We start from the raw sequence: 10,022 nt of genomic DNA on the forward strand, positions 1-10,022 counted from the left end.
TGAGGAGGGTATATATATTGGAAAATATTCCTCCATGTAAGTGGCTCACTGCCAGAGTAGAACAAGTACATCCAGGAACTGATGGAATAGTACGTGTGGTCACCTTAAAACGACAAGTGAAATAATCAAACGATCAATCTCAAAACTGATTATCATTCCAATGGACTGATCTTGAGATACAGGGTATCTCAAGGGGCGGAGAATGGTTAGACTTTACCATAAATTCTTTATTTAAGTCATATGTTTTCTAATTATTAAAATGTTAGTGTTTACTTTCAAAAATGTAAATAAATAATGAGTTGAGTGAGTAAATGAATGAGAAAACCATGTCCACTTTTCTGAGTAAATATCTATAATTTCTTTAGAAACTGTTATATATGGTATTAAGAGGTAAAATTGTGAGAAATACCTTTAGATCCTAAAACTGAAGATCCATTAGGGTTTTGGTAGAACAGGAACAAGATGAGCAGAGAAGCGATGGCTCTGGCCAGAGTGACGAGAATCGAAGGACCACAGATGAAAGATGATGTTGAGAAATGACTATTGTTGTGTAGTATGTAATTCTTCACTGATTTAAATTAAAACTCTTCTTCATTAATAAAAAGAAAGCAATTCACTACTCATGAATATTCTGGACTGTACACGAAAATTTACAACACATCTACTTTAAATAAAAATATCTTCTTGGATCCTAGCTTGACACTTGGTACTATAAATTTGGAATCCATATTTAAATGAGAAATGATGAAATAATGCACTTGGAGCGGTAAGAGAGAAAGAGAGATTAAAATAGTGAAGAATTACATACTACACAACAATAGTCATTTCTCAACATCATCTTTCATCTGTGGTCCTTCGATTCTCGTCACTCTGGCCAGAGCCATCGCTTCTCTGCTCATCTTGTTCCTGTTCTACCAAAACCCTAATGGATCTTCAGTTTTAGGATCTAAAGGTATTTCTCACAATTTTACCTCTTAATACCATATATAACATGGTCCTTCGAGCCGGATGTTTCCCAGCCTATGGAAAATAATCTACTGTGACTATTAAGTTTTGTATTTATTTGAACTGAATAAATTAATTGAATAAATTTGTCATCAACATTAAGTATCATTAACAAGAGGATTAAATATTTTTGATCACATTATTATCAATTTATTAAATTGTTGCAGTAATTTGTGAAATAACACATAAAGTTTTGTTGTCCCAGACAGAAAATTTTGTTCTCAGACTGTACTGTCTACAACTCCTGTATTTTCATGCATAGTTTGTCTATTCTCTATTGTGCATTATCGGGCTGCATCCTGTCTGCCCCCTTCTCTCCCCCCTGTAATGTGAAACAAGTTTCTCATCAACACTAGCGCTGCTGATGGATAGAAATGAAAACTTAAATGTCATTATGCAAGACTTTGTTTATGTTTTCATAACCTCAATTGTTTGCTTACACTTTTAAATTAAAGTGACAGAAGAATGTTTTTTAATACGGATTGAACATTTAATTACAGTTTGTGTTTGAAATAACATGTTTTATTGAATTTCAAATTTATTATCTGGAAATAATTGCAGGTAGATATTTTCTGGGACTTAAACTTTTTATAGGCCTATACTATGGCTGAATATTTCTCTCTGATTTCAAGTTGACTAATATTAATATTTAATACAATGAATCCTGGCTGTCTTTAAATAAGTTTTGCTCATTATAAACTTATTTTAATCTGCATTTATTTTTATTTTGGAATTTTATTGAATTTAAGACTTATTCAAAATGAGGTTCTCAACTTTTGTGAAGCAATCTGAGCTTGTGCTAGCCAGGCTTAAGTCAATTGAAGCAAAAGTGCTTGCTATCGAAAAGGAACCTATCACTCCTCAACTTATAACAAAGCTCACTCTTTTGGATTCCACCGCTACAGCCAAAAATAATGATTTTGACAAATTAGTGAATAAGTTGTTCGGCACTGTGCCTTTACCTGAGGAATTAGATGAAAGTGAAAATATCACTACAATTTCAACATTACAAGATGAAATAAGTGATCTCTATGTGTCTATTCACTCTTTGTGTGTGAACTTGATACCTTCCCCAAGCTCTAACCAGTCGAGCCAGCCAAACCTGGATGATTCCAATGCAGCTATCAGCCAAGTAGCTACAACTAAGGTTAGTGTACAGCTTCCTAAACTTCAACTTGGTACCTTCTCAGGTCAACATGAAAAGTGGATGGCGTTCAAAAATTTGTTTGAAAATACTATTCATAAAAATGATAGTATTTCTGGTGTTGAAAAAATGAGTTATTTGTTAAGCTGTCTTGAGGGAGAGGCACTTTCAGTTGTTAAAAACATCCCTATGACTAATGCTAATTATTTTATTGCATGGGAATCTCTACTTAAAAGGTATCAGAATACAAGATTACTAATCTCTCTTCATGTCAACAATGTGTTAGACTTACCAGTTCTTCACAATCCCTCAGTGAAGCAACTTAGAAGGTTTTTGTCTGTTTTAAATGAAAACATTGAAGCACTTAAAGCTCTAGATGAAGAAATTTCTCAGGAAAATTTAATTTTGACCTCTCACTTGTTAAGAAAATTTGATTCTGATTTTCGCCATCATTTTGAACAGAGTCGAAGTGATAACTCTGTAACTCCTAAGTTAGATGAGTTAACCAAGTACATTGAGTCTCACTGTGTAAATCTTGAAGCAGCTAATCTTACTAATGTGGGATCATCTCTTAAGGGTACCTTAGGCCACCACACTCAAGTAAAAACCCCTCAGCGCTCAAATAAATCGGCGCTTATTGCAACTCCTCGCACTGTTTGTACATTTTGCGCAGGTGCAGATCACAAAATCTATCAATGCAAAGGTTTTCTTAAATTGACTTCACAAGAAATGTATAATTTTGTTAAAGGCAAAAATTTGTGCACCAACTGTCTTGGCGATAAGCATAAGGTAAAGGAATGCAATTCATGGCGTACATGTTCTACGTGTAAAAGAAAACATCACTCTCTTTTGCATTTTATGGATTCTGAAAATAATCCCTCTCCTAATGTGTCTAAAGGTAACACAGACAAACGAGCTCCAAGTTCTGACTCAAATAAAAATGAATCTGGTTTTGTTGGTTTGACAAATACAGAGAACACAGTTCTTCTTGCCACTGCTTTAATTGTGGTAAAATCAAGCGAAGGTAAGACCCTAGTTTGTAGGGGAGTTTTAGATTCTGCTGCTCAGTCTACCTTCATTACTCAAAGATGTGCTCAGTCTTTAGGGATTAAGCGCTCTCATGCTAATAAAACGCTTATTAATGGCATCTCGTCTGCTCAGGTGAAAACAAAAGGGTTAACTCATGTCACTCTCCAGTCCCTTAGTGGATATGTATTGGCAAGCTCTCACCCTGTCTTCATTTTGGATAATATCACTCCAGATTTACCTCGAGCTAAGATCACTCCTGAAGTTCGCTCACAGATGCAACATTTAATGTTAGGCGATCCTACTTTTGATAAACCCGCTCCTATTGATGTTCTAATTGGAGCTGACCTTTTTGCCTCCTCTGTGAAAGGCCAGTTTTTGTCACTTGGTGATAATATGCCTGTAGCAATTGACACCATTTTTGGATATGCGCTCTTAGGATCGACCCCTGTCGCCTCAACTTGCAAAAATTCATTTCATGGATTAGTCACACTCTTAACCACCAATAGTTTGGATCTTCACACCTCTATCCAACAGTTTTGGGCTGTAGAGGAACCCCCTCTTACAAGCAAGCAATCCTTACCCGAAGAAAAATGTAAAAACATTTTGTATCTACGCACTCTCGCACTCCTGAAGGAAGATATATTGTCTCTTTGCCTTTCTCAGACGATCCGTCAACATTAGGCAACTCGAGCAAAATGGCAAAATCCCTATTCTGGTCTCTGGAGAATAAATTTCGTTCTAATCCTGATTTCAAGGAAACTTATGTTGATTTTATGAGAGATTACTTGTCTTCGGGACATATGACACTCTGTCAGTCACCACGTCTTAAAAGTAATCCTCATTACTACCTTCCACATCATGGAATTTTTAAAGATGGAAAATTAAGGGTAGTATTCAACGCATCAGCACCTACATCAACATCTCTGTCTCTCAACAGTATTCTTCATCAAGGACCAAAACTCCACAACAACATATGTGACATCATTCTCAACTTTCGCCGACATGCGGTTGTTTTTTCATGCGACATCAAGCAGATGTTTCGACAAGTCCTTGTAAAGGAATCTGATCAGATATTTCAACTTATTTTCTGGAGAGAGAATGATAAAATGCCTCTTCAAATCTATCAGCTAGCGACTGTCACTTATGGGCTCACATCATCGCCCTACTTGGCAAATCGTGTCATTCAACAACTCATTATTGATGAAGGAAAAAATCATCCTCTAGCCGCAACTGCTCTAAAGGATCAGATTTATGTCGATGACGCCCTATTGGGTAGTAATTGCGTAGAAAACGCTCTTTTGTTGAAAAATGATGTGGTTCAGTTACTCAAAAAAGGAGGTTTCGAGTTAAGAAAATGGTCTTCGAATAATCCATTACTCTTACAGTCGATCCCTGAAGATCACAAAGAAAAACCTATTGGTTTTCGAGCTCCCGAACAACCAGTTCATAGTGTTTTAGGACTTAAATGGATTCCTAATGAAGATGTTTTTTCTTATTCTGTAGGAACTCAAAATATTAAGGAAACTCCTACAAAAAGAATTGTTTTAAGTGTGATATCACAGATCTATGACCCGTCAGGATGGTTAACTCCTGTAACCTTCTGGTCCAAATCCTTCATGCAATACTTATGGACACTTGGTCTCGATTGGGATGAACCCCTAGACGACAGCGTTATATCAGTTTGGAACAAGTTCGCCAATGAACTTCCATATATTGAAATGCTCAAGATACCTCGCTACGTGGGACTTTCTTCTGCTAAAGATATTCAGCTACATGCTTTTTCTGATGCAAGTGAAGCAGGATATTGTAGTTGTGTTTACCTGAGAGTTGTAAATTCACAAGGAATTATATCGACTTATCTTCTGATAGCGAAGTCAAGAGTCGCACCTCTGAAGCGTATCTCCATACCTCGCTTGGAGCTCTGCGGAGCACACCTGATGTCTAAGCTCCTAAATTACTGTATACAACTTCTCTCACCTCACTGCAAGATTAGTTCATACACAGCTTGGTGCGATTCCACAATCGTGCTTTCATGGATTGGCATGCCCTCTTATCGACTCAAGGTTTATGTGTCAAATCGAGTTGCAGAAATACAGGAAAATATCCCACCTTCATTTTGGCAACATATTTCATCACTAGAAAATCCAGCGGATGTTGGGTCAAGGGGTACCGCCCCACAAGATTTGATTAACCACACACTTTGGTGGAATGGACCTGTCTGGTTGTGTAACTCTGAAGAAAATTGGCCAAAGTCTGTCTGTAAATCTTTACCTGAAGAGTCTATCCCTGAAACTAAGATTCTCACAGTTAACACTCTCTCTGCTGTTCCGGATGAACCATTTTCTCTCCTCACTCGCTTCTCATCTTGGACAACACTACTTCATGTTTCCGCATACCTGCTGCGCTTCATTCATAACACCAGAAATAAAGTTAAACAAATTGGGAATTTAACTTCTCAGGAGATAAAAGAGGCTCATAACCTGATTTGTAAATTGGTTCAACGAGAATATTTTTCTGAAGAAATCTCATGTTTGAAATCCAATAAACCTTGCTCTGTACGCATTAGACGCCTAGCTCCTTATCTGGATAAAGATGGCCTCATTCGAGTAGGGGGAAGAATAAACAAGGCTGATATCTCTGAAGATCACAAACACCCCGTCTTGCTACCTAAAGGTCATAGGTTAGTTGATATTTTGATTGACCACCATCATGTCTTATATTTGCACTCTGGTCCAACTCTAACTCAGGCTATGCTGGCAAACAAGTACAGGATTCTCAGTGCTAGAAGCTTAATAAGATCTAGGATCTTTAAATGCATAAAATGTTTCAGATGTAAACCTCCTCATTCTTCTCCACTCATGGGGGAATTACCTATGAATCGAGTTACACCTTCAAGGCCATTTTCCATATCTGGTGTAGATTATGCAGGACACTTCTTTGTGAAGCAACATCTACTAAGACGAGTTCAACCTATCAAGGTTTATATTTGTATATTTATTTGCTTCTCTACTAAGGCGGTACACATAGAAGTAGTAACCGACCTAACAGCGGATGCCTATTTAGCCGCTCTTACCAGATTTGTCTCCAGACGAGGAATCGTTTCAGATATTCACTGTGACAATGCTACAAATTTCACAGGTGCATCCGAAAAACTCAGACGCAACTTTGAAAATTTAATCAAGGATTCCACAGTACAATGCTACGCTGAGAATTTCAATATTAAATTTCACTTCTTACCTCCACATGCACCTCATCAGGGAGGCCTTTGGGAGAGGGCCGTCAAAAGTGTGAAATTTCACCTAATAAGAGTCATTGGACAACAGACCCTGTCACTGGAAGAGTTTTCGACTTTAATCACCCGTATTGAAGGAATGATGAACTCTAGGCCTATAACTCCTCTTTCTTCTGATCCCTCGGACCTAGAAGCTTTGACGCCAGGTCATTTTTTAGTAGGTGGTCCTCTTATGACACCTCTTGAACCTGACTTGCGTAGCATTCCTATCAACCGATTAAAACGCTGGCAGGTAGTCCAACAGTTCAGTCAACATATCTGGGCTCGCTGGCAGAAAGAGTATCTGTACACTCTTCAAGAGAGAAATAAATGGGTCAACCCCAAGAAGAATATTGAAGTCAATGACTTGGTTGTCATTCATGAAGACAACTTGCCTCCACTCTCCTGGAAGCTTGGACGAGTTCTCTCCGTTTCACCTGGTACTGATGGAATAGTACGGGTCGTGCACCTGAAGACCGCAAGTGGACACCTCTCTCGTCCTGTGACAAAGGTGTCTGTCCTTCCTATGGCATAGTGAAGAGGAGTTACCACCCCCCTTTTTTATTGATTTTCTCATTTTTTGTGTTGTTTTCAGAACCCAGGGGTTCAGGGGGGGCCGGTATGTTAAATATTTAGTAATTCAACTAAGGACATTTAATAAAATATTTATTTAATAACATATGAACTATATACAGTCAAATATAAACAATTAATCAAGTAGTTTTAACATTCAAGTCAAGTTTTTAGTTCAGTTATTGAAAGGATACAACAGCTGATATGATGACATCACTGTCCAAAGTTCACTACAGCACTTCGTACTAGTCAGTTCAGTTTAGACTCACCTCTCTCACAGTACACAGTGCTTACCTTTTGGTTTAGTTCATATTAAATATTTTATTAAATGTCCTTAGGTGAATTACTAAATATTTAACAGAAACTTTTCACAAACATTTAGGTCAACTAGACAAAGCTACCAAAAAATTATCACGATTTTTCAAATTCATAAAACAAAATGGCGGCCATTTAAAATTTTTGTAAAATCAATGGTTTTTTAGTTATTTAAGAAAGAACATTTTAAATGGCCGCCATTTTGTTTTATGAATTTGAAAAATCCTCATAATTTTTTTGTAGCTTTGTCTAGTTGTCGTAAATGCTTGTGCAAAGTTTCCATTTCGTATGTTTAACCATTCTTTAGAAAAAAATTAATAACTTAAAAAAACAAAATGGCGGCTGTGTGAGTAACTAAGGACTTCCGGACAATTTAAATGTGATATTTAGGTACGTTTCTTACCCAGGATCAATGTTCTAAAATATTGGTAGAGAGTTCCGGGACACCCTGTATAAAGCCATATTTTTATGTCATCAATGGTTATTAAACTTACAAAAAAGGAGCATATTATAATTTTATTGTCATTGCAAACTGACTACCATGACAAAATAAGTCTGTCCCTCGATTTGGCGTCACACCATTTGGGAAAAATTTTCAACTTTGGAGCACGACAGTGGCAAGCCTGGCGTCGATGGAGTCAGTTGGTTTTAGAGACTAGTTCGGGGTGTACGTCAGGATTGTAGTGCCGGTCGTTTCGAGTTGAAAGGAGGAATTACAAGATTAATAAAGGAAAGATTGTGTTTTTTGTAATTTTGGTGTGTTCATGACCGTACATAGTCATTCGGTGAAGTAGACATGGTGTTAATTTTTGTTTATAAGATATTTCAATTGCTAAATTAACCTAGAAGTCCACTTTGTATCCTCGAACATGAGGTGCAGGGCTACCGCCAGAACAGAGCCAAATAACACGTAATTTCACGACCAAAGTTTCACGACCATCGCGATTTTTCACGACCAATCCAGCCTTATGGATTATAGTGTGTTTGGTCGTGACAATAACTTTAATATAATTGTAAATTGAACAGTTTAGTTCAATTGAAACACATATTTTTATTATAACTAACAGTATAATTGAAGGATTGTTTGGAAAGATTTAGATTGTTTCAGAAAATTCACGACCGTACCGCTTGTCCCTGACCATCACGTTTACGATTTCTATCATACAAATTTCAAAAATTAAAATATCGTCATATTTCAATGTTTTATACACAAAAGAAGTACACCTCTATACAAACAACGATTTTTCGGGTCTCAGGTAAGTTTTTTCGGAGTTATACAAACTTAAAAAGATTTTATTGGCTTTTTTTTCAATTTTTTGAGTTTTTTTATTTTTTTCTAGAAAGACCAAATATACCAAAAGCTCAGGGACCTTTTTATTGTATAATGGTCATAAAAGTAAATTAGTTTATAGCAAAACATAGTTATAAAAATAATATTGACTATTTTTAATATTCATTTAAACGTCTGTTATGGTCGTGACAGGATTTTGTGTTTTTCCACTAAAGATGCTCTTAAAAAAAAAAAACTACCAAAGATATTGTGTTACCATGGACATTTTATGAAACTTCAAATGTTAATGAAATAAAAAAAATAATAAAAGTTTTGAAAAAAGGGGATAAAAATTTGCAAAGTGTTTTTCATGAAAACGTACGTTTTTAAATTTTCACTCTTTTATAAGTTTAGGTACCATTCTAAAGAAAATTACGTAACTTATAAAGCCCAAATTTTACACAATACTTCCTGTTACCATGGTGAATAGTTTCATGCATTTTTAGAATGTTACAATTAATTTTACTTTAAAAAGAAATTGTTTATTTAAAAAAAAGCACAATTAAAAATTAGAAATATTTATTTAATTTTATATTTTAAAAACTATACCTAATTTCTTGTTTATATAGCATGAAATAATAGAAAACAATCTAAGGAATGAATAAAAAAAAATTTAAGTCAATAACTCTAACGGTTTTTAAAATAAATGTAACTATCTAATCACATGTTTTCCCATAAGAATAACATGGGAGTGGTATTCGCCCGCACACTATAGGTCGGCCGCTTAGAAAACTACCTCCTCCAGCATTGGTTTAGCATTAGCGCGCAGGTCGTTTTCTAAGCGGCCGAACTATAGCGGCTAGTCCCTGCCCACCAAATCTGTTCGGGAGCGAAACTTAACTTCTACCCTCCCGCCAGCCCAGCTGTTATTTGGAGGCTTCTGATTGGCTGAGGGAACACCATTACCGCAACGCTACGGCATGATGCCATCGGCCTCGGTTGTATTCTATAGCCCCGGGTATAGTGGAAGTGGATAGAGTGCCGGGCTGATAAACTGAAAGTGCCGGGCTCGAATCTCGCCCGTGGCACTATTTTTTTGTCTCGGATTTTTTCATTATCAGCAAGTCTGGTTAGTTTGGTTTGGTTATGACAGTTTAATTTTATAATTAAAAAATTAATTTTTCAATTAGTAAACCTTTATTATAGTCAATCAGAAGCCTTCAAATGACACTGTTGGCAAAACTAATCCTGGAATAAAAATTCAGCTGGAGGGAGGGTAGAAGTTTCGCTCCCGAACAGATTTGGTGGGCAGGGACTAGCCGCTAGTTTCGCGCACTGCTCCCCTTGGAACTACCACGTTAGTAAAAAAACTGTCCCAAGGTTATGCACGCCTTGCGCAAAGCTTTTCCCTTTGG

General features: G+C 36.6%; 1 protein-coding gene across 1 annotated transcript; it reads left to right on the top strand.

Moving 5' to 3' along the window:
- Positions 1 to 4,284: 4,284 nt before the first annotated feature.
- LOC128995621 (uncharacterized) lies at positions 4,285 to 6,984 on the top strand. The gene has a single exon (XM_054420638.1). It carries the CDS (start codon positions 4,285 to 4,287, stop codon positions 6,982 to 6,984), a length of 2,700 nt encoding a protein of 899 aa, XP_054276613.1.
- Positions 6,985 to 10,022: the final 3,038 nt, after the last annotated feature.

This window comes from Macrosteles quadrilineatus, unplaced genomic scaffold, assembly GCF_028750875.1.
Source record: "Macrosteles quadrilineatus isolate MER2022 unplaced genomic scaffold, UCM_ALF_1.0 Scaffold_5__1_contigs__length_97177068, whole genome shotgun sequence".
NCBI lineage: Eukaryota > Metazoa > Arthropoda > Insecta > Hemiptera > Cicadellidae > Macrosteles > Macrosteles quadrilineatus.

Bases quoted from the DNA above. Each gene is read 5' to 3' on its own strand.
- LOC128995621 (XM_054420638.1), top strand. From the start codon at position 4,285: ATGCCTCTTCAAATCTATCAGCTAGCGACTGTCACTTATGGGCTCACA.